Source organism: Strigops habroptila, unplaced genomic scaffold, assembly GCF_004027225.2.
Source record: "Strigops habroptila isolate Jane unplaced genomic scaffold, bStrHab1.2.pri NW_022045576.1_ctg1, whole genome shotgun sequence".
NCBI lineage: Eukaryota > Metazoa > Chordata > Aves > Psittaciformes > Psittacidae > Strigops > Strigops habroptila.
The window spans coordinates 6,201-30,844 of record NW_022651058.1 but is presented as its reverse complement, the minus strand read 5'-3'; the positions used below and the strand labels follow the sequence as shown (position 1 = coordinate 30,844).

The 24,644-nt window shown below is 58.5% G+C and overlaps 1 protein-coding gene across 2 annotated transcripts; it reads right to left on the bottom strand.

Moving 5' to 3' along the window:
- Window positions 1-399: 399 nt before the first annotated feature.
- C3 (complement C3) lies at window positions 400-23,717 on the bottom strand. Of its 2 annotated transcripts, none has more exons than XM_030474254.1 (40): window positions 23,617-23,717; window positions 22,452-22,644; window positions 21,045-21,204; window positions 20,329-20,399; window positions 20,157-20,251; window positions 19,993-20,075; window positions 19,825-19,915; window positions 19,282-19,384; window positions 19,037-19,157; window positions 18,298-18,413; window positions 17,861-18,007; window positions 16,540-16,752; window positions 15,560-15,754; window positions 14,621-14,782; window positions 14,408-14,537; window positions 14,134-14,205; window positions 12,853-13,053; window positions 12,311-12,422; window positions 11,987-12,072; window positions 11,337-11,476; window positions 11,035-11,247; window positions 10,229-10,295; window positions 9,737-9,823; window positions 9,448-9,651; window positions 9,144-9,219; window positions 8,913-9,072; window positions 8,669-8,764; window positions 8,387-8,537; window positions 7,238-7,401; window positions 6,556-6,714; window positions 5,967-6,117; window positions 5,836-5,887; window positions 5,583-5,670; window positions 5,110-5,199; window positions 3,537-3,642; window positions 3,261-3,353; window positions 2,428-2,514; window positions 2,015-2,098; window positions 1,155-1,290; window positions 400-615 (listed from the first exon to the last, which is right to left on the bottom strand). In XM_030474254.1, exons 1-40 carry the CDS (start codon window positions 23,688-23,690, stop codon window positions 474-476), a joined length of 4,971 nt encoding a protein of 1,656 aa, XP_030330114.1. In that variant the 5' UTR covers window positions 23,691-23,717; the 3' UTR covers window positions 400-473. The 2 variants fall into 2 exon arrangements, with proteins under 2 accessions (XP_030330114.1, XP_030330115.1); XM_030474255.1 differs by having other exon boundaries at window positions 3,261-3,350.
- Window positions 23,718-24,644: the final 927 nt, after the last annotated feature.

The following is a 24,644-nucleotide window of genomic DNA, read 5'->3' as shown; positions in this document are numbered from 1 at the left end:
GTGTCCCCATGATCCCATCATCCCCTATGGAGTCCCCACAACCCCTATGGTGTCCCCATGATCCCATCATCCCCTATGGAGTCCCACAACCCCTGTGGTGTCCCCATGGCCCCATCATCCCCTATGGAGTCCCCACAACCCCTATGGTGTCCCCATGATCTCATCATCCCCTATGGACTACCACAACCCCTGTGGTGTCCCCATGATCCCATCATCCCCTATGGAGTCCCCACAACCCCTATGGTGTCCCCATGGTCCCATCATCCCCTATGGAGTTTCCACACTTGTCTTGCCCCTTACAAAGTCCCCATGACCATGCTGAAGGCCTCACCACCCTATTGTCCCCTATGGTGTCGCCATGACCCGCTGTCCCCCACCAATGCAGATCCAGAGCCAGGCTGTCAGAAAGAACCTTTTTAACCCAAAAACAGGGGGCAGGAGGGGCCAGGAGGGGGGGGAGCACCCATGGGTGCTCATGATGGACACCCAAACATGGTCATGGCCTCAGCAAACTCCACGAAGTCCTGGCAGAGGGGTTGTAGGTCGGGCTCCTGACACGCTGCCTCTGAGGGCCAGGCCTCCAGCCACGTGTCCTTGCCAATGTAGTAGGAGAAGCTGGAGACAACAAGGGGACATCAAGGGGACATGGTCAGAAGGAGGTGGCACCTCGGTGAGGGGAACACAGAGGGATGGACAATGGGGTGCACAACCCTGTACGAGACACTGGAGAATCTCAGGTTTGGAGGGCAGGGGAATGCTTGGGTGTCAGGGTCACCATGGCCATGTGCCTCCAGACCTACCCATGCCCCCCATGTCCCATGTCCCCCATGTTCCATGTCTAGTGTCACCATGGCTATGTGTCTCCAAATCTATCTGTGACCCCCATGTCCCATGTCCCCCATGTTCCATGTCTAGTGTCACCATGGCTATGTGTCTCCAAATCTATCTGTGACCCCCATGTCCCATGTCCCCCATGTCCCATGCCTAGTGTCACCATGGCCATGTGCCTCCAGACCTACCCATGTCCCCCATGTTCCCCACGTCCCATGTCTCATGTCACCATGGACATGTGCCTCCAAACCTACCCATGTCCCAATGTCCCATGATGTTCCTGTGTCCCCAAGACCCCCCCATACGTGTCCCCATGTCCATACCGGTTGCCGGTGACCCACATGTCGGTGGCCAGCCCCCAGAGCAGATAGTCCTGACCCAGCTGGAGCTTCAGAGCATCTCGGCACTGCTTGTGGCTCACAAAGGTCCGGTTGCTTCCTGCTGGGTCCTCGTCAGTGCCTGTCCCCAACAGGACACAGGGTGACACGTCACCTCCACCCCAACACAACAGGGACTCCCGCTTTGGGGTGGCCAAAAATGGGGACTCTTGATCCCCACTGGTGGCATCACCAGCAGTGGGTGACACCAGTTCCCTCCAGCTGTCCCCAGCACCCTTGGGTGTCTCCACCTCACCTGGGTGACATCAGACCTCATGGGTGTCCCCAGTGCCATTGGGTGGCACCAATCCAACTGGGTGTCCCTTCCCAATCGTGTCCCCAGTGCCATTGGGTGGCACCAACCCAGCTGGGTGTCCCTTCCCAATGGGTGACCCCAGTGCCATTGGGTGATGTCAACCCAACTGGGTGTCCCTTCCCAATGGGTGTCCCCAGCACCACTGGGCGACACCAACCCAACTGGGTGTCCCTTCCCAATGGGTGTCCCCAGTGCCATTGGGTGATGTCAACCCAACTGGGTGTCCCTTCCCAATGAGTGTCCCCAGCACCACTGGGTGACAGCAACCCAACTGAGTGTCCCTTCCCAATGGGTTTCCCCAGTGCCATTGGGTGACGTCAATCCAACTGGGTGTCCCTTCCCAATGGGTGTCCCCTCCCAATGGGTGTCCCCAGCACCACTGGGTGACAGCAACCCAACTGGGTGTCCCTGCCCCTGCAGTCCCCAGCCCCAGGTGACCCCCCCATGTCCCTCAGGGTAGCCTTGTCCTCCCACCCTGGGGTGCTCTTACCCATCTTGATGACGGAGAGGATGGTCATGATGTAGTTGTCATGGGACGGTGTCTCCTCCATTGCCACCAGCTTCACCTTGTACACTGGGGATGGATGTCACCATGTCACCCCCATCCCCAGACAGCACTAGGGTGGCCCCACTGCACTTGGGGGTCCCTCTGTCCCCACCTTTCCATCTTCTATATCCCCACCTGTCCTTGTCCCTTCATGTCCCCTCCTGTCTCTCCATGCTCCTTGTGTCCTTCAATGGCCCTTCATGTCCCCATCCACATCTTTTACGTCCCCCCATGTGCCACAACTCCCCACCGTGACCCATGTCCATGTCCCCCGTGTCCCACCATATCTCCATGTCCCACCATATCCCCATGTCCCCCATGTCCTCCCATGTCCCATCATGTCCCCCATGTCCCACCATAGTCAACTCCCGGCTCGCAGGCACGCTCAATGCGTTGGTTGACGGTCATGGGGACATCATCCTTCTGCTGCTTGAAGCAGTTTTCTGCAGGGACATGGAGACACGGCCATGACAAGGTCTGTTGTGACAGTGACATGTCCCACCATGGCAGGGATGTGTCCCACCATAGCAGGGATGTGGCTCCATTGCAGTCATGACACATCCCAGCTTGTCAATGATGTGTCCCATCACAGCCGTAATGTCCCATCATCCACAATGATGTGTCCCATCACAGTCATGACATCCCACCACAACAATGATGTGTCCCATCATGGCCATGACATCACATCATCCAAAATGATGTGTCCCATCACAGTCATGACATCCTACCACAACAGCGATGTGTCCCATCACAGTCATGACATCCCACCACAACAGTGATGTGTCCAACCATGACCATGACATGTGAGGACACACACAATGACATGTCCCATCATGACCATGATGTCCCATCACAATGACATGTCCCATCATGACCATGATGTCCCATCACAATGATGTGTCTGATCATGACCATGACATCCCATCATCCACAATGACATGTCCCATCATGGCCATGATGCCCCATCACAACAACGACATGTCCCATCACAACAATGACATGTCCCATCACAACCATGATGTCCCATTACAGTGATGTGTCCCACCACAATATGTGCATGCCCCATCATGCCCATGATGTCCCATCACAATGACATGTCCCATCAAGACTATGATGTCCCATCACAACGATGACATGTCCCATCACAGTAGGGGTGTTGACCCAGCGTGTCCCTGTGTCCCCAAGTCACCTTCAGCGCAGCGGCACACGTCCTTGTAGCAGATCTTGCTCAGTTTTCCACCTTCCTTATCCGGGTGGTAGAAACGGGTGCAACGGTCATCTGCTGGGACATGGGGACATGAGGTGGGGTGAGGACACAGTGGGAGACATGGGGGCAGAGCAGTGACATGCAGAGGGTGAGGGTCAGCAGAAGAGGCAAAAGGATGTGGTGGGACAGGAGGAAGATCAGCAGGGACAAAGGGACAAGAGGGGACCCAAGGGTGTCACTGGGGGACGTGGGACCCACCGATCTTGTAGTAGCTGTAGACGGTGACAGCCGCGGGCTGGATCAAGCCCACCTTGAACTGCTGGTGGGCCTTGAAGGAGAAGCACTCCTCGGCCTTGTGTGAGATCTGGGGACACGGCGGTGGCACTCAGCACCCCTGTCCCCAGCCATGAGGCCATCCTGTCCTTGCCCCCACTCCTGAGACCCTTTCCTGTCCTCACCTCTGTTCCCAGCTTCATTCCTATCTCCATCCCTGGTCCAGCCTTTTGCTATGTCCCCAACCCCACCGGCATCCCCATCCCAGTCCCCACCCCTGTCCCCAGCTTCATCCTCATCTTTGTTCCCATTTCATCCCTGCTCATGTTCCCAACTCCATTCTATGCCCATCCTTGTCTTTGTCCCCACCCCTGTCCCATCACATCCCCACCCCTGTCCCATCACATCCCTATCCCTGTCCCATCACATCTCTACCCCTGTCCCATCACATCCCCACCCCTGTCCCATCACATCCCCACCCCCGTCCCATCACATCCTCACCCCTGTCCCATCACATCCCTACCGCATGTCCATCAATCCCCACCCCTGTCCCATCACCGATCTGCATCACATCCCTACTGCTGTCCCATCACATTCCCACCCTGTCCCATCACATTCCCTACCCCTGTCCCATCACATCCCACCCCTGTCCATCACATCCATCCCTGTCCCATCACATCCCTACCGCTGTCCATCACATCCCCACGTGTCCCATCACATCCCTACCGCTGTCCCATCACATCCCCACCCCTGTCCCATCACATCCTTATCCCTGTCCCATCACATCCCTACCCCTGTCCCATCACATCCCTACCCCTGTCCCATCACATCCCTATCCTTGTCCCATCACATCCTCACCCCTGTCCCATCACATCCCACCCCTGTCCCATCACATCCCTATCCCTGTCCCATTGCATCCCCACCCCTATCCCATCACATCCCTATCCCTGTCCCATCACATCCCTACCGCTGTCCCATCACATCCCCACCCCTGTCCCATCACATCCCTACCCCTGTCCCATCACATCCCCACCCCTGTCCCATCACATCCTTATCCCTGTCCCATCACATCCCTACCCCTGTCCCATCACATCCCTACCCCTGTCCCATCACATCCCTATCCTTGTCCCATCACATCCTCACCCCTGTCCCATCACATCCCACCCCTGTCCCATCACATCCCTATCCCTGTCCCATTGCATCCCCACCCCTATCCCATCACATCCCTATCCCTGTCCCATCACATCCCTACCCCTGTCCTGTTGCAATCCCACCTCTGTTCCATCACATCCCACCCCTGTCCCATCACATCCTTATCCCTGTCCCATTGCATCCCCCCCCTGTCCCATCACATCCTTATCCCTGTCCCATCACATCCCTATCCTTGTCCCACCACATCCTCACCCCTATCCCATCACATTCCACCCCTGTCCCATCACATCCCTATCCCTGTCCCATTGCATCCCCACCCCTATCCCATCACATCCCTATCCCTGTCCCATCACATCCCTATCCCTGTCCCATCTTGTCCCCATCCCCATGTCCCTCATGTCCCCACCTTGTCGAGGTAGATGACAACGTTGCTGCGGTCCGACTGTGCTTGGTCGATCTCAAACTTGGAGATGTACCTGTCCACCCCATCTGTGAGCTGAGGACAGGGCCATGGTGACATGCAGGACACAAGGGACATGTGAGGACACACATCAGGATACAGGGATGGAGGGACACAGAGGAACATGGTGACACTGGCCACATGGGACATGCAGGGACACGTGGCCATGGGCAAGGTGAAGAGGACATGCAGAGATAGGAGGACATGGGGATGGTGACACCAAGGAACACGGTGGCACATGGCCATGAAGGGCAAGGCACAGGGATGTGGTGGCACAGGGAAATATGGGGCACATAAGGGATGTGGGGACACACATGGGGCTTGGGGACATGTGGGGACAAGGTGGGACACAATGGCACAAAGATGCAAGGTTCTGGGTCCCCCCCATGTATCCCCATGTCCCCATGGACCACACTCACCCTTTTCAGGTCGTGGACATCAGGCAAGAAGCCTGTGAGCATGGAGACATCAAGGATGGACATGGTGGCATCCACGTTGTCCAGGTACCTACGGGGACAGGGCTGAGGCCACCTGCCTGTCCCCAGATGCCCTATTGTCCCCAGCACCCCCATCCCTGATGTCCCCATTCCCAAGGATCCCTACGGGGGGATCCCCTCCATCCCCATTCCCATCTCTATCTCCAACATCCCTGATGTCCCCATACTGTCCTACCTGGTGCAGATGGTGATCTTGATGGAGCGAATGGCACCTTCCCGTTCCTTGCCTGTCATGGGGACAATGAGGGGATATCGAAGGGGACACATATGGAGTGAGGACATGGGGGGTACATGTGGGGGACTCACCCATCTTCACATCCTCCACTTGCACCCTCAGGTCAAAGCTGTCACACTTGTTGTCCTTCTCGGGGACTATGGCATTGTAGATGGTCACCACGGTCATCGTGCCCTTGCCCGTGCCCTCAGCTTTCACTGTGAAGTCCTCGTTCAGCTTGGTCTATGGGGAGAGGGGACATTGGGATGGGGCAGGGACATCCTCTGGGAGGGACATGGAGGGATGGGACATCCCAGGACGTGGAGGGGACAACGGCATTGCATGACACAATGGAGGAATGGACACTGAAGGACATGGAGAGGACAACAGTGTTGCATGACACAAAGGGGACAGGGACAATGAAGGACATGGAGGGGACAAGGATATCAGAGGATGTGGAGGGACATGAAGGGGACAGGGACATTCCAGGCCAAGAGAAGGGGACAAGATCAACCTGGGACATAGAGGGACATGGCAGGGACATCCCAAGCCTTGGATGGATACTTGGAAGGGACAGGGACAGCCGAGGGCCATAGCAAGGGGACAGGACTGTCCTGGGACATGAAGAGCCCCAGAGGGGACAGGGACATCCCCTGGCCACCACCATGGCCCCGATGGTACCTCGGCCGAGCGCGCCACCAGCGCGTTGCGGTTCTCGATGCGGTAGGTGATGGCATTGGCACGCCGGGGCAGCAGCACCGACACGTCCAGGTCCAGGTTGAGCTCCCGGGGAGATGCCACCTGGTACTGGGCCAATGCTTGGAACACCAGGATGGTGGCCTGCAGGCACACTTGTGTCACCAGGGCTTGGGGACATCACCTGGAGCATCCCCAAAGCCCCCAGTGTGGCCCTGAGCTCAGGGTGACCCCAAGTCCTGATAGCACTTGGAACATGCCCTTGGAGATGTTACAGAGCAGAGGTGTCCTCCAGGGACAGGATGTGTCCCTGAGGGCCCACAGGGGCTGGAGGTGGCCCCAGAGACAGGGCTTGTGGGTTTTCTAAAGTCCTTGAGATCCCATAGGAGCAGGGGTGTTCCTCAAGGACATGGGGGATCCCAAGAGCCTTGAGGTGACACCCCAAGCCCCAAGAGGTCTCCCAATGCCTTTAGGGTCCCATAGGACCAGGGTGTTCCCCTAGGGCCCTGAGGTGACCCCAATGTCTTGGGAGTCCCACGGCACCAGATGTGCCCCCTGTGAGACATGCCACATCCCTGGAATCCCCATGGCCATTGATGACCCCTCAACATTCATCCCTCAGACCCATGGACAGCACCCATGGGTGCCAGGGGGGTCCGTAACCCACCTGGGTGGATCCGTAGCCACCACCGAAGTAGTTCTGCTGGGACAGCCACCGGGCCACCGGCCCCGTCAGCTCCGGCTTCTCCATCCGCAGCAGGGCCAGCAGAGCATAGGAGGTGCCCTCGATGTTGTAGGTGAAGGCGTTGCGTTCCTCCCAGCGGTTGCCCCCTGCGGTGACATCGGTCCCTCAGCACCCTCCAGGGATGGGTTCTCCCCACACCATAGAATGGAATATGTTGGGTTGGGAGGAACCTTAAAGCTCATCCAGTTCCAACCGCCTGCCACATACAGGGACACCTTCCACTAGAGCAGGTTGCTCCAAGCCCCTGTGTCCAACCTGGCCTTGAACAGGGACGCTTCATCCAAACCTTCTCCATTCAACCCCTCCCAGTGTCCCACCACCCTCATGGGGAGAACTTCTTCCTTATCTTCAACCTGAACTTCCCCTGCTGCAGTTTGAACCCATCACCCCTTGTCCTATCGCTACAGTCCCCGATGAAGGTCCCTCTCCATGTCCTTGTAGCCCCCTTCAGACCCTGGAAGCTGCTCTGAGGTCTCCACGCAGCTTCTCTTCTCCAGCCCCAATGTTCTCAGCCTGGCTCCATACAGGAGCTGCTCCAGCCCCTGATCATCCTCCTCTGGCCTTGCTCCAGCAGCTCCATGTCCTCCTTATGTTGAGGACACCAGAGCTGGATGCAGCATCGAAGTGGGCTGTCACCAGAGCAGAGTAGAGGGGCAGGATCCCTGCCTTGGACCTGCACCCACTATATGGCTGGATCATGTTGAGCTTCTCCTCACCCAACACCCCCAAGTCCTTCTCAGGCTGCTTCATCCAGTCCATGTCTCCCTTGGGTTTGTCCCAGTCCATGTGCAAGGACCTTGCCCTTGGCCCTGGTGATCTCCATGAGGTTCCCACCTCTCCAGCGTGTCCGGGTCCCTCTGGATCCCATCCCTCCCCTCCAGTTCACCCCATACACCTCGATGCCACCACAACTGTGCTGAGGGTGCTCAATCCCACTGTCCCCAACAACGATGCTGAACCCAGCACTGACCCCTCAGTCTCCACTTGGCCATTGAGCCATTGACCACAGCTCTCTGCTAACCCATAATTACACCACCCCCCCCCATCAGTTTTATCCTGGTGGAACATCACCTTTGGAGAACTTCATGAGAACCTTCTCGCTCCTGAGCTTCCCTGTCAAGGCCAAGGCATAGGAGCTCAGGGCCACCGTGTAGGGCCGGGCCAGTGACTGGTACCTCCGGGCCAGGTATTCAGCAGCTTTGGAGATGCCGTTGTCCAAGCTCTGGGCAGAAAGGAGGCGAGTTTAGATTCTTGGGTGGCTGCTATAAGGGGTGAGCACCTCGTCTTGAAGCACTTGTCCTCCTATGGCGCAGGTTTGTTGTCCCCCCTCTTTCCCGTTGTGGGGCCACTCACGTTGACATGGTCCTTGCAGATTTCCCGGGCCTCCTCCAGCGCGATGAGGACAAAGGCTGTGAGGGACACCTCGGGCTCAGCACCCTGGTAACCTCCCTGTGTGAGAGATGGAGGAGGAAGACCTCAGCATCGTGGTCTCCATACCAGGCTCTGGCCACTCAATGCTTGTCCCTGTCACCCAACATTGTCCTTTCCATTCCATAAGCCAACAGGGTCACCACCAGGCCTTGAATCCCCCCCATACCACCATCTCCTTGTGGACGACAGGAGCATCTTCGTGGAAGATCCCATCTGGCTTCTGCCTATTCAGGATGAGCCATTTCACAGCACCACAAACCACCTCGGGCTCAATGTCTATCAGCTTCATGGCCATGGCAAAGACTTTGGCCACGTAGGCTGTCAACCTGGGGACAGGAGAACCTTAGTGCCACATCCAACCCTATCACCCAGACCCATGGTGGCCACAGGACCTCACCAAGTGCTTGCGGGACGGTTCTTGAAGGCTGAATATGAGCTGTCAGGCTTCCGGAATGCAAGTTGTTGGGTGTAACCTGGGGAGGAGATGGTGGTTGAGCACCACAGGGAGCACCCAGCCAAGCTTCAAGGCACCAACCCCTTCCTGGAGCCCATCCCAGTGCCAACCAATAGAGATCCCCAACCTGGTCGCACCCAACCCATGTCTCCTTCAAAGGTCCTTCAGCACCTTGGCTGATGGGGATATTTAGCACCCCAAGAGAGGAACCCAGGAGATGCTCCCACCCTTTGGGGGATGCTCTTACCCTTCTTGATCAAGTTGATGGCCTCAGCGCGTTGGTCAACACCCAGGCTCTCCCATTGCAATGTGCTGTCCAGGTAATGGGTGGCAATGACGGTGGGTGTCATCTTGATCATGTTCTGCTCCCCACAGCCCGATGGTGTCACGATGAGATGCTTCAGCTTCTCCCCATCCAGGGCTTTCTCCACCATGATGGACACAGGGTTGCCTGGCCAAGAAGAAGGGGAGATGTGAAGCCAGGAAGGTCCCAAGCCTTTGTCCCCATGCATGTCCCTTCGCCTGGTCACCCTCACCTTGGATGCTGACTTTGGTCTCCGACTCCGTGTTGGGGACAATGTCAGAGAGGTTGGCAGCCTTCACCCTCTCCTCCTGCACACCATCTGTGGGGTAGGATGGAGATGAGTGACCCCAAGTCCTTCATGTCCCCTCCCCACAACCTGAGGTTGAGCCAGCCCTGCCCCACATCTGCAGCAGGATGTCCTTTGTCCCTCAAGATGTCCCAGAGCCATCCAGGATGTCCCTTCTCCCTTGAGATGCCCCAGCTCCAAGCAGGATGTCCCTTGGCCCCATAGACCCATGGTAGCACCTTCCTCATTCCACAAGATGCCCACAGTGGGATGTCCCTTGTCACCCAAGTCCTACCCTTGCTGGTCCACCCTTCATCCCCCAAGATGTCCCAGCCCCACAGTGGGACTTCCTTTGCCCCATAGATGCCCTAGACCTTTCCCTCAGTGGAACATCCCTGTGGGGCTGAGACACCCCCAAGACCAGATGGGGCCACTCACTGACTCCCTTCGTCTTCGGGTCCAGCTCGATTATCTTCACTGTCTTCTCCATCCTCATCCCTTCAGGCTGCAGAGATGAAAGTCCAGTGCTAAAGGTTGGGTTGGGTTTGGGTCCCTCTTTCACATGTCCAGGAGAGCCCAATGCTCAAGGTTATGTTGGGTTTGGGTCCCTCTTTCCCATGTCCAGGAGAGCCCAATGCTCAAGGTTAGGTTGGGTTTGGGTCCCTCTTTCCCATGTCCAGGAGAGCCCAATGCTCAAGGTTAGGTTGGGTTTGGGTCTCCCTTTCCCATGTCCAGGAAATCCCAATGCTAAAGGTTGGGTTGGGTTTGGGTCTCCCTTTCCCATCTCCAGGAGATTCCAATGCTCAAGGTTAGGTTGGGTTTGGGTCCCCCTTTCCCATGTTCAGGAAATCCCAATGCTAAAGGTTGGGTTGGGTTTGGGTCTCCCTTTCCCATCTCCAGGAGATTCCAATGCTCAAGGTTAGGTTGGGTTTGGGTCCCCCTTTCCCATGTTCAGGAAATCCCAATGCTAAAGGTTGGGTTGGGTTTGGGTCTCCCTTTCCCATCTCCAGGAGATTCCAATGCTCAAGGTTAGGTTGAGTTTGGGTCCCCCTTGCCCAGCCTCTCTGTGTTGTCCCAGTATAAACCAGCACCCCCCAGTTCATACACCAAACTGGGAAAGCCCCACTTGAGCATCCTTGGTGGGGAGCATCCTTCATCCCTGGGTACCAACCCCATGTGGACACAGGGCTGCTCCTCTGGGAACATCTCCGGGATGGAGATGGCACCATATGGTGGCCACTCACCACCACTTTGAGCTTCTTCTTGACACCATCGGCCACAAAGCGGCCCTGGACGGCCGCCTTCACCTCGACCTCATGGAGCCCCAGCTCCAAGGGCACGATGACGAAGGGCACGGCCCTTGAGGACTGAGGATCCAGGCTGAAGACCTGCTGGTAGCGCTGCTTGGAGGTGGAGGCGCTGCACAGGGCTGGGTTGTACATCAGCTCCACACGCACCTATGGGCCACAGGAGAGGTTGGTCAATGGGCTTGAGGTGACCATGGACCCCCTCACCATGGTCCCTGGGTCTTGGGTCTCCTGCCAACCGTGATCTTCTGTGTCCAGTAGTTGTAGAGGATGGCGCGGATCTCCACCTGCTCGTTCCTCACCACCGAGTAGGGCAGGCGCAGGTCCATGAAGAACTCCTTCATCACCGTGATCTCATAGGGGTCGGCCACGCACAGCCCTAGTGGGGACCACACAGGGCCAGGTTTGTGAGCTTGTGGGGACCCCAGGGGCATCCCCAAGGGTTAGGAGATCCCTCAAGTCCAATGGAGTCCTCCCAAGGCTTAAGGAGATCCTTCAAGTCCAATGGAGTCATTCCAAGGCTTAGGAGATCCCTCAAGGCCCATGGAGTCCTCCCAAAGCTTAGGAGATCCCTCAAGGCCCATGGAGTCCTCCCAAGGCTTAGGGGATCCTTCAAGTCCAATGGAGTCCTCCCAAGACGTAGGAGATCCCTCAAGTCCAATAGAGTTCTCCCAAGGCTTAGGGGATCCCTCAAGTCCCAAAGAATGCCCCCAAGCTTTGATGGATGTCCCCAAGGTCCCGGGCACCTCTCCACCCTTCTAAGGTCTTGGACATCCTTCAAACTCCAAGGAAACCCACCAGGCTTTAGGGGACCCCTCAAGACCCAGGGACCATCCCTGAGGTTTGGGGTATTCCTTTGCTCCACAGGGAATCCTTCGCCATCACGTACCCTTGGTCTTGGAGATGCTGACAGCCAGGACCTCCCATGTGGTGATGGAGTCCTTCAGGTACACAGGGAGGGTCTTCGTGGAGATCCTGCAGAGGATGGGAATGGCCAAGGGGGTCATAATGGTCTCCAAGCCAAGCTAAGGAGGTGGAACAGGCCACCAAGCTGGTCCCAAAGCTGGACCGGGGGCTGTAGATGGGCCCTGAGCCGGACCAAGGAGGTCCAAGGAGGTACCATGGGGTCAGAAGCAGCCTCTGTGAGGGCTCTGGGTGGATCATGGTGTTGTGGTCCTGTGTTGACCACATGGACCATGGGGCCAGGACTCACCCCAGCTCATTGGGCTGCTCCGTCAGCGGCTCCTCCTGCCACAACCAGCTCTCAGGGAAGAGGCTCCGGGAGGTGATGTCCTCATCAGCCAAGAACCCATCGTCCACCTCACCTGGGGGGGACACAGGCCCGCTGGACCATAGCACCCGGGTCCCTATCCCTAGGAAGCCGGTTCACCCCTGCATCAGCCAAGCACCACCCATGTGTTGGCCAAGCGATGGGTGGGCATCGGCCAAGTGTCACCCAAAGGAGGCACAAGCATCACCTGAGGTTCACCCAACCTTCACCCAAGGGTAGCACAAGCATCACCTGAGGTTCACCCAACTTTCACCCAAGCATCATCCAAGGGTAGCACAAGCATCACCTGAGGTTCACCCAACTTTCACCCAAGCATCACCCAAGCATCATCCAAGGGTAGCACAAACATCACCCAAGGGTGGCACAAGCATCACTAGAGGTTCCCCCAAGCATCCCCCAAGCTTCACTGAAGCTTCACCCAACCACCAACCCCTCCATGAACCTCTCCATGTCCCATCACTTGCTTCGGGCCAGCTTGAGGTGAAGCAGGCGCTGCTTCTGGTTGCGGATGGTCCTGATGTGGGTGCAGCAGTCGAGGAAGGCCTGGACACAAGCTTCTCCATCCTGGATGTAGGTGGAGCGGTGCTCGCAGCTGTGGTCCATGGGGTTCTCCTTCATCCCGTCCTCACAGCACTTGCGCAGAGCCTTGTCCTTGTACTCGGCCGCTGTCGGCACCAAGGGACCCAATTGGTACCCGGCCCCAGAGCCAGTCACCAGGACATGGGACACGCTGGTGTCCTTTGGGATATGGGATGCTGTGGGGTCACAAGGGCCATGGGACACTCTGGTGTCCTTTGGGATATGGGATGCTGTGGGGTCACTGGGGACATGGGACACTCTGGTGTCTTTGGGATATGGGATGCTGTGGGGTCACTGGGGACATGGGACACCCTGGTGTCTTTGGGATATGGGATGCTGTGGGGTCACTGGGGACATGGGACACCCTGGTGTCCTTTGGGATAGGAGATGCTGTGGGGTCACTGGGGACATGGGACACCCTGGTGTCCTTTGGGATAGGAGATGCTGTGGGGTCACTGGGGACATGGGACACCCTGGTGTTCTTTGGGATATGGGATACTGTGGGGTCACTGGGGACATGGGACACCCTGGTGTCCTTTGGGATATGGGATGCTGTGGGGTCACTGGGGACATGGGACACCCTGGTGTCCTTTGGGATAGGAGATGCTGTGGGGTCACTGGGGACATGGGACACCCTGGTGTCCTTTGGGATATGGGATGCTGTGGGGTCACTGGGGACATGGGACACCCTGGTGTCCTTTGGGATATGGGATGCTGTGGGGTCACTGGGGACATGGGACACCCTGGTGTCCTTTGGGATAGGAGATGCTGTGGGGTCACTGGGGACATGGGACACCCTGGTGTCCTTTGGGATATGGGATGCTGTGGGGTCATGAGGGCCATGGGACTCCCTGGTGTCCTCTGGGATATGGGATGCTGTGGGGTCACTGGGGACATGGGACACTCTGGTGTCCTTTGGGATATGGGATGCTGTGGGGTCACTGGGGACATAGGACACTCTGGTGTCCTTTGGGATACGGGACACTGGTGTTCACTGGGACATGGGATACTGTGGTATCTCCTGGGACATTGTGATGCTCTTCAAGGACATAGGACACCTGTACTGGGATAGGTACCATGGGATGGACATGGGACACTGGTATTGACTGGGCCATGGGATGCTCTGGTGCCCACTGGGGACATGGGACACTCCTGGTGCCACCTACCCTTGGTGGCCTTGTACTCGATGAGCTGCACGGAGCGGCGCTTGCGCTGCGCAGGTTGGGGACAGTTCACCTCTGGGGACAGAGGGGACACACGTCAGGAGCCCATCACCAGCCCCAACCCCAGTGTCACCTCCCCTGGACATCCGTTGGCATATCCCAAAGCTGATGGAACAAAACACCGATCCCTTGGGTGTCACATCCCCATCCTTCAAGTGCCACCTGCCCATATCCAAGGCGTCACCCCCAGGTTGTCCCATCCCCACATGTCCCCTACCCCCTCGCTGTGGTGTGGTGATCTTCACGTTGGTGACCAAGCTGAGACCAGCATCAGCAAAGACCCCCACGTTGTCCCTCCCGCTGCCGGGGGTGCAGCCGATGTCACTCTTCTCCACCGTGTCCCAAACCTGTGGCCACCATGGGACAACCATGACAACCAGGACAAGCCCATCATGGGGGGAACAATGGGGATGGGGACCTGGACACCCGCCTTGGACTGGGTGAGCTTGTTCTTCTTGCTGAGGACGAAGACACCCTTGTCCACGGCCACCAAGCCCACATAGGCTTTGTGGTCGCCCTCGATGCGCAGCCTCATGGGTGTTCCTGGTTCATGCACCCGGTTGTCAGCTTCTGTCGCTCCCTTCACCACCAGCTGCAGAGGACATGGGGCTTGGAGAGGGTCATGGCCATGGGGTGCCCCAAACCCACTTGATGACACCCCCAGCAGATGCCCATGGGGGTAACTCTAAGCCAATGGGGTGGTGGAGTCCTCCAGGGGTAGGCGATGGTTGGGGATTGCACCATGGAAGAGCTGGAGCACCAATGGACCAACCAAGGCCCACCATGAAATGCTCACATGGACTACCCAAATCACCTCAGTGACACCCAAGCCCCATCATGAGCCATCCAAGCCCCTCAAGGACCACCCAAGCTCCATCCTGGACCACCTAATCCCCATCCTGGACCATCCAAACCCCATCACAGACCACTCAAACCCCTCAAGGACCAACCAATCCCCATCACAGACCACTCAAGCCCCATCATGAACCATCCAAGCCCCTCAAGGACCACCCAAGTCTCATCATGGACCACCCAACCCCTATCATGGGCCACTCAAACTCCATTATGGACCACTCAAACCCCATTATGAACCACCTAATCCTCATCATGGGACACCAACCAAGACCCTCAAGGACCACTCAAGCCCCTCAAGGACCACCTAAGCCCCTCAAGAACCACCCAAACCCCATCATGAACCACCCAAGCCCCATCATGGACCATCCAATCCCTATCATGGACCACCCAAGCCCCATCATGGACCACCCAAGCCCCTCAAGAACCACCTCAAGGCTCACCCAGGCCACCTCCAAGGCCCAAGCAATGCCCCCCAAGGGTCCCCTGAACCCCAGGGCATTGGGGACACACTCACGGTGCCCATGCAAGTGTCCTTGACATCAACCCAGATGGAGTCAGCCACGATCTCGCCCGGCATCACGTAGTAGTAGGCCACGATGCGGAAGGAAGGGAGGAGCTCGGAGGTCACCGGCAGGGACATGGTCACCAGGCTCTGGCCGGCCTCGTGCCGCTGGCGCCCCGCACGGACTATGTGTCCCTTGCTCATGATCTGTGGTGGCCAAGGAAAGGTTGGGTTGGTGGCACCTGGACATTGGGGTTGGTAGCACCTGGACACTTGGGTTGGGTTGGTGGCACCTGGACACTTGGGTTGGGTTGGTGGCACCTGGACACTTGGGTTGGGTTGGAGGCACCTGGACACTTGAGTTGGTGGCACCTGGACACTTGGGTTGGGTTGGAGGCACCTGGACACTTGAGTTGGTGGCACCTGGCCACTTGGGTTGGGTTGGTGGCACCTGGACACTTGAGTTGGTGGCACCTGGACACTCGGGTTGATGGCACCTGGACACTTGAGTTGGAGGCACCTGGACACTTGAGTTGGTGGCACCTGGACACTTGGGTTGGAGGCACCTGGACACTTGGGTTGGAGGCACCTGGACACTTGGGTTGGGGGCATCTGGACTCTTGGGTTTGTAGCACCTGGACACTTGGGTTGGGTTGGAGGCACCTGTACACTGGGGTTGGGTTGGTGGCACCTGGACACTTGGGTTGGTGGCACCTGGACACTTGGGTCGGTGGCACCTGGACACTTGGGTTGGCTTGGAGGCACCTGGACACTTGGGTTGGGTTGGTGGCACCTGGACACTGGGGTTGGGTTGGTGGCACCTGGACACTTGGGTTGGGTTGGAGGCACCTGGACACTTGGGTTGGGTTGGTGGCATCTGGACACTTGGGTTGGTGGCACCAGGACACTTGAGTTGGGTTGGTGGCACCGGGACACTGGGGTTGGGTTGGTGGCACCGGGACACTGGGATTGGGTTGGTGGCCGGCGCTCACCAGGTAGGTGAAGTAGGGGACCGAGTCGCGGACTTTGTTGTTGTTGGTCTTGAGGTGGAAGTTGACAGCCAGGTTGTCCCCGAGCTGCAGCTCCGTGGCCCCCACGGCCAAGTGGAGGAAGTTCCCCGATGCTCCTTGGCTGCGATAGGCTTCGGCCACCATCTGCCGCGAGGCCTGACGGGAACCAGGGAGCTCCGGCTCCTCCGTCCGCACCTACACACAGGGACACGGTGCCCCTTGGTCAGCATGGAGAGGGGTGGCCCTGGGCAGGAGATCCCAGCACGGCTGTGGTGGCACCGAGCTGTGTGGGGTGAGCTGGAGGGGAGGGATGGGATCCAGACAGGCCTGGATGGGCAGGAACCTCATGGAGATCAACAGGGCCAAGGGCAACGTCCTTGCACATGGGCTGGGACAATCCCAAGGGAGACACGGGCTGGATGGAGCAGCCTGAGAAGGACTTGGGGGTGTTGGGTGAGGAGAAGCTCAACATGATCCAGCCAACCATATGGTGGGTGCAGGTCCAAGGCAGGGATCCTGCCCCTCTGCTCTGCTCTGGTGAGACCCCACTTGGATGCTGCATCCAGCTCTGGTGTCCTCAACATAAGGAGGACATGGAGCTGCTGGAGCAAGGCCAGAGGAGGCCAAAAGGATGATCAGGGGCTGGAGCAGCTCCTGTATGGAGCCAGGCTGAGAACATTGGGGCTGGAGAAGAGAAGCTGCGTGGAGACCTCAGAGCAGCTTCCAGGGTCTGAAGGGGGCTACAAGGACACGGAGAGGGACCTTCATCGGGGACTGTAGCAATAGGACAAGGGGTGATGGGTTCAAACTGCAACAGGGGAAGTTCAGGTTGGAGATAAGGAAGAAGTTCTCCCCATGAGGGTGGTGGGACACTGGGAGGGGTTGAATGGAGAAGCTGTGGCTGCCCCATCCCTGGCAGTGTCCAATCATACTGACCCTGGCTGCAGGCCACCCTGGATGACTTGGCCACTATGGACATCTTTGCCAGTCTCCATGACACTGGACATCCCCTGGTCCTTGACCCTCGATGTCTTGGTCAACCCATTTATGTTGGCCACCACAGTCCCCCTGACACCAGCCATCCTGCTCCTTGGGCAGTGGTGGCCACGGTGGCCCTGATGCTTGGCCTCCATGGATATCTAGGCCATCCTGGTCCCTTTCCTGTTATCCTGGCTCTTGGTCAATGGTGACCACGGTCCTTGCTCACCCTGGCCATCTCAACCACCCCAACAGCAGCTCCCTCCAACCAGTCCCATCCCCACCCACCAGTTCCAAGGCCACCCCGGTTCCTCTCCCCACTCACAGTGATGGGGACAGTGTCCTTGTTGGCCGGCATGTTGAGGACCAGCTTGGCTGTGCCATCACGCTGGGTGGACACAACACCCTGGAAGCCATCAGCCTTGACGGTGACACGTGAAGCTGGGGACGCGTCTGGGTTAGTGACATAGACCTGCAGGGGGACACGAGGACATCACATGGGGGTGTGGCAGGAGGGTCATGTCACCTGGTGCCATCAGGGTGACACAGGGACAGTGACACAGTGATATGACATAGGGACAGATCCTGGTCCCCAAGTCTATTCCACTGTGGTGGGTCCATGCAGGCATGGTCCTGATGATAGGGACCCTGGTACCATGGGGGTCCTGGAGCAATGCCACCACTGTCCCCATCCTGATGTTGGGGACCCTGGTACCATGGGGGTCCTGGACCAATGCCACCGCTGTCCCCAGATGCCATTACCGTCAGGTCAAAGGGCATCCCCGGCTTGAAGTACTTTGGGGTGCGGGTGAAGTGGATGGTGTAGGGGGACGTCACGATGCGGATGCCGCTGCGCTGGGCCTCCACCATGTCACTGCCTGAAGGACCATGGGAAAGGACATGTCACCTGGGTGCTGGGTGACCCAACTGTCCCCATTGTCCCCATCCCCACATCCCCCCATCCTCTCTGTCCCCATCCCCGCATCTCCTCATCTTCTCTGCCCCCATCCCCATGTCTCCCCATCCTCTCTGTCCCCATCCTCACATCTCCCCATCCTCACTGTCCCCATCCCCACGTCTCCCCATCCTCACTGTCCTCATCCCCGCATCTCCCCATCCTCACTGTCCCCATCCCCACTGTCCCCATCCTCACTGTCCCCATCCCCACTGTCCCCATCCCCACATCTCCCCATCCTCACTGTCCTCATCCCCACATCTCCCCATCCCCACATCTCCCCATCCTCACTGTCCTCATCCCCATGTCTCCCCATCCTCTCTGTCCCCGTCCCCATGTCTCCCCATCCTCACTGTCCCCATCCCCACATCTCCCCATACTCACTGTCCCCATCCCCATGTCCCCAGCCCCACATGTCAGTGCTGTCCCCACGTCCCCACCTTTCCCCACCTACCCAACTTGTTGAAGACCACGACAGCCACATTGAGCCCGTGGCCTCTCACGTCCCCACTGTCCCCACAAGCCCCCTGTGACCCTGCTGCAGACCTGACTCGGTGAGCACGGTGACGGACACGTAGAGGGAATGTCCCACCAGCTCCGCAGGGTTGGGGAATCGCTGCTGCAGCGTGGCCATGGACAACACGGCTTCTCCGTCCCCATCCAACACCTGCAGTATGGAGATGGTGGCACAGGGATAACCATGGGGATGGGGATGGGGATGGAGAAGACAGAGCTCAACAGGGCACTGGAACAGGGACAAGGTGTGGGGATAGGGACAAAGATGGGGTCACCTGGACGCGGCGCAGGGACTGGGGGATGCTCTTCTTCTCGTCATCCACCATGACACCAAAGAGGACAAAGGCTGATCCCTGCACACGCTTCCCATAGAGGTACCTATGGGACAAGCCACCACTGTCACCATCAACCCTTGTCCCCATCGCATCCACCTCGCTGCCACCTCATGTCCCCACAGCCTCTTGTCATGCCACCCTGTCACCCCATTGCCCCAGGTCTTCATACACCCATGTCCTCCTGCCACCTCCATCACCATCACCCTGTGTCCTCCTCAGCCCCTGTCCTCCACCACCATCACCCTGTGTCCTCCTCAGCCCATGTCCTCCTGCCACCTCCGTCACCATCACCCTGTGTCCTCCTCAGCCCCTGTCCTCCATCACCATCGCCCTGTGTCCCCATCATCTCCTTTCCTCACATCTCCATCACCGCAAACCTGTCACCTTTGGCCCATCCTTGGGGACTTTGTCACCCCACAGTGACCCCATCACCCATGGGGGTTTTGACCCCCAAAAGGGGCAGGTTTGGGGTCTCCATCCCACCTGGCTGTGATGGACACTCGGAAATCCTCCTTCTGGTCAATGTAGAGGAACCTCTTCTCTGGCTCCAGCACCACCTCGAAGCTTGGCAGCACTATGGGGTGGACACCCAATGGACCAGAGGTGCAGGACAAGGGACCCAGGTCCCTGGGGACCCCCACCCCACCTTACCATACTCCTTGACTTCAAACTGGCTGCTGAAGACCTGTTCTGGTGAGTCTTCAAATTTGGCCATTATTGTCCATGTCCCCAGGCTGCAAAAGGCAGGGGACAGGGTGAGGGGACAAGCCCATGGCCATGGACATCCCCAGGTCACCCTTGGAGGTGGCACCAACCTGATGACCTCGGGCAGGTTGTGGTTGAAGGAGAAGATGCCGGTCTTCATCGGTGAGGACACGGGCACTTGCTTGATGATGACATTATCGGGTGTCTGAAGGACATGGAGTGGTTGGGGATGGTGGCATTGGTGTCCCCATGTCCCCATGTCCCCGTGTCCCTGTGACCCACCTTGACCTCCACAATCACCGTCTTGGACACTGGTTGCATGAAGTGGTCCAGAGCAAAGAGGCGACAGAGCACTGGGGGGGGACACAGGGGGGCAGGATGGTGTGAGAACATCCAGAATTGGGGATGGACCATGGCAAGGTCACACCAGCACCCCAGGGTGCCACCAAGACCCCAAGAAATGCCATGGAGGGGACCCAACACCCCAAGATGCCACCAACACCCCAATGTGCCACGGAGGGGACCCAACACACCAAGGTCACACCAGCACCCCATGGACTCCATGGAGGGAACCCAACACCCCAAGATGCCACCAGCACCCCATTGTGCCACAGTGGGAACCAAACACCCCAAGATGCTACCAGCACCCCATAGAGGGAACCCAAGACCCCAAGATGCCACCAAGACCCCAGTGTGCTATGGAGGGGACCTAACACCCCAAGATACCACCAGCACCCAAAGATGCCACCAAGACCCCAAAATGCCACCAAGACCCCAAGAGGTGCCATGGAAGGGACCCAAGACCCCAAGATGCCACCAACACCCCAATGTGCCATGGAGGTGACCCAACACCCCAAGGTCACACCAGCACCCCATGGACCCCATGGAGGGAACCCAGCACCCCAAGACACCACCAAGACCCCAAGATGCCACCAAGACCCCAAAGTGCCACCAGCACCCAACACGCCGTGGTGAGACCCAGCACCCCAAGGACCCACCGATGGAGCCAGGGGTGTAGATGGGCTTGTCGGTCTGCACGAAGATGTGGCCGCTCTGCAGCGCCACCAGCAGCACCTTCTCCAGGGTGACCTGGGCCACCCGCGCCGTCACCGACACAAACTGCTTCTCTGCTGACTTGGGCAGGGCCTTGGCCAGGACCTGTGGTGACAGAGGTGGCACCGTGGGGACAGGGACACCAGATGGCACCAATGCACAGGGAATGGGGCTGAGGACCCAAGTGACAGCCCCCAGGGTCTTCATTATCAAAGATCTGGAGGTGACCATCCCAAGTGTGACCATCCCCTGGTCATAGGGTGACCATCCTGCCCCATATCTCACTTACCCCATGCAGATTCTCCACTGTCTCATATAGGGTTGAGCTTGGGGCAGGTCATCTGGAGGTGACCATCCCAAGTGTGACCATCCCCTAGCCATAGGGTGAACATCCTGCCCCATATCTCCCTAAATCCCTGGAGATTCTCCACTGTCTCGTATAGGGTTGAGCCTGGGGCAGGTCATCTGGAGGTGACCATCCCAAGTGTGACCATCCCCTGGTCATAGGGTGACCATCCTGCCCCATATCTCACTAACCCCATGGAGATTCTCCACTGTCTCGTATAGGGTTGAGCTTGGGGCAGGTCATCTGGAGGTGACCACCTCAGGTGTGACCATCCCCTAGCCATAGGGTGACCATCCTGCCCCATATCTCACTAACCCCATGGAGATTCTCCACTGTCTCGTATAGGGTTGAGCTTGGGGCAGGTCATCTGGAGGTGACCACCTCAGGTGTGACCATCCCCTAGCCATAGGGTGACCATCCTGCCCCATATCTCACTAACCCCATGGAGATTCTCCACTGTCTCGTATAGGGTTGAGCTTGGGGCAAGTCATCTGGAGGTGACCACCTCAGGTGTGACCATCCCCTAGCCATAGGGTGACCATCCTGCCCCATATCTCACTAACCCCATGGAGATTCTCCACTGTCTCGTATAGGATTGAGCTTGGGGCAAGTCATCTGGAGGTGACCATCTCAGGTGTGACCATCCCTTAGTCATAGGGTGACCATCACCAAGGACCTCACTGTCTCGTAGGACTTCAGATCAACCGTTCCCAAAGACCTCATGGTGACCACCCTGCCCCATATAACCCCATGGAGATTCTCCACTGTCTCGTATAGAGTTGAGCTTGGGGCAGGTCATCTGGAGGTGACCATTTCAAGTGTGACCATCCCTTAGTCATAGGGTGACCATCACAAAGGACCTCACAGTCCCTGTCCCATAGGACCAACCATCCCCAAAGACCTCGTATAACCTGCCCCATATAACCCCATGGAAATTCTCCACTGTCTCGTATAGGGTTGAGCCTGGGGCAAGGCAGGGGGCAGTGACACGGGGGTGCTGACCCACCTTGATGGTGGTGGTGGCCATCATGCCCCCATTGGGGCTCAGCCCCACACGGGTCTGATGGAGCACGTGGCGCTTGTGGGGGAAGTCCTGCACCAGGATGGTGGCCTCGGCCGCAGAGGACAACCCCGGGGCCTCCAGCACCACCAGCTCCTCCATCTCCAGCCTCAGCACCGCCGGCGTCACCATCGTCACCCTGGGGACACCGGCCACCATTGAGCCCTGGGGACCCAATGGCACCCCAGGGACCCCCAATCTGTCCCCACAGCACCCTGAGGACCTCGTAGACCAATAGGGTGGGGGGATCCCAGAAGAGGGGTTCCAGTGGGGTAGGGGGATCCCATGAGTAAATGGGGGATCCTGGGGGTGTCCCATGGGTGGGGGGGTCCCCATAACTCAGCCCCCAATCTGCCCCATAGGCCTAAAGCAACCCCAAATCCCCCATTGCACCCCAGTATTCCCCCATTGCATCCCAGTTTCTCCCAATTGCACCCCAGTATCCCCCCATTGCAACCCAGTATCCCCCATTGCACCCCAGTATCTCCCAATTGCACCCCAGTATCCCCCCATTGCATCCCAGTTTCTCCCAATTGCACCCCAGTATCCCCCCATTGCAACCCAGTGTCCCCCCATTGCACCCCAGTATCTCCCAATTGCACCCCAGTATCCCCCCATTGCATCCCAGTTTCTCCCAATTGCACCCCAGTATCCCCCCATTGCAACCCAGTATCCCCCCATTGCACCCTAGTATCCCCCCACTGCACCCCAGTATCCCCCCATTGCCCTCCAGCACCCACCCTGGAAAGGGGCTCCCATCTATGGGGAGGGGACCTGGTCAGGGGGGTCCCAGGTAGGTTGGGGGTCCCTGGATGAGGGGGTGCCCATTGGGGTGGGGGTCCCAGTTCTGGGGGTCAATGGGGAAATGGGAGGTTAATCTGGGAGGGGGTCCCATAAGCATATGAGGGGGACCCTAGAAGTGTCCCATGGGGGGAGGTCCCAGAAGAGGGGTTCCAATGGGGTGGGGGGGGTCCCAGAAGACCAGTTCCAATGGGGGGATCCACTGGGGGGTCCCAGAAGAGGGGTTCCAATGGGGTTGAGGGTGTCCCATGAGCACATGGGGGTGTCCCTGGGGGTGTCCCATGGGTGGGGGGGGGGTCCCATAACTCACATCTGGGCCTGGCTGGAGGCCACGTGCAGCAGCAGCAGCCCCAGGGACAGGACGGGCAGCACCGGGGCCCCCATGGCTGCAGGGGAGGACAACGGTGGAGCCGGGGGGGTCCCTTTATAGCAGCACCCACTGGTTAATGGGTAACCAGCACCCATGGGGCCACCCAACACCACGGGGGGGGGGGGTGGAGGAACCGGATCTATGGGTCCAACCGGACACCACCTCCCCCATGGATGGACAACACCTCCCCCACCACCAGGGTGGGGGTTGGTGTTCCATGTGTCCCCCCATGGGTCAACGGAGACAATGGGGGGGGGGTCAGGACCCCAGGGTGTCCCCAACCCCTGGGGGGGGGGTCCCTAAGCCATGGGGGGAGTCCCTTGGGTGGGGGTTGGGGTGGCCGGAGCGGGGGAGGGGCTTCTCGGGTGCTTCCTCATTTCGGGGAAGGAGCTGGCGAGGGGCCACCGGTTGCGACATCACGTTGAGGGACAACAGGGGAGGGAGATGGGGGCACCAGGGGACACCCAGGGGACAATATGGGGCGATGGGGGAAAATGGGGGGGAAGGAAGCAAGTATCTGGGGGTCTCCCCTGGACCAGGGCACCTTGGTCCCCCCTGGACCCTTGGTAAGACTTGGACACCTCGGTCCCTCCTGGACCTGGGTCCCTGGGTCTCCTTTTGGGCCCTTGGTAGGACTCAGAGTCCTGGGTCCACCCTGGACCAGGGCATCTTGGTCCCCCCTGGACCCTTGGTGGGACTTGGACACCTCGGTCCCTCCTGGACCTGGTCCCCCCAGCAAGACCCCCAACAGGTCTCAGGTGCCTGCACCCCTTATGGGACCCATTGGGTCACCATGCCCTGATGCTGGTCCCCCATTGGTCCCATTGGGTCACCATGCCCAGATGCTGATCTACTTATGGGACCCATTGGGTCCTTGTGCCCAGATGCTGGTCCCCTATGGGATCTATGGGGTCACTCTGCCCAGATGCTGGTCCTTTTTGGACCCATTGGGTCACCATGCCCAGACA

Bases quoted from the DNA above. Each gene is read 5' to 3' on its own strand.
- C3 (XM_030474254.1), bottom strand. From the start codon at position 23,690: ATGGGGGCCCCGGTGCTGCCCGTCCTGTCCCTGGGGCTGCTGCTGCTG. The intron at 9,824-10,228 runs GTGAGTGGCCCC...CCTACCCCACAG, and splicing joins CCCGAAGACGAAGGGAGTCA to ATGGTGTGCAGGAGGAGAGG. The intron at 5,200-5,582 runs GTGAGTGTGGTC...CCCTGTCCTCAG, and splicing joins ATGTCCACGACCTGAAAAGG to CTCACAGATGGGGTGGACAG.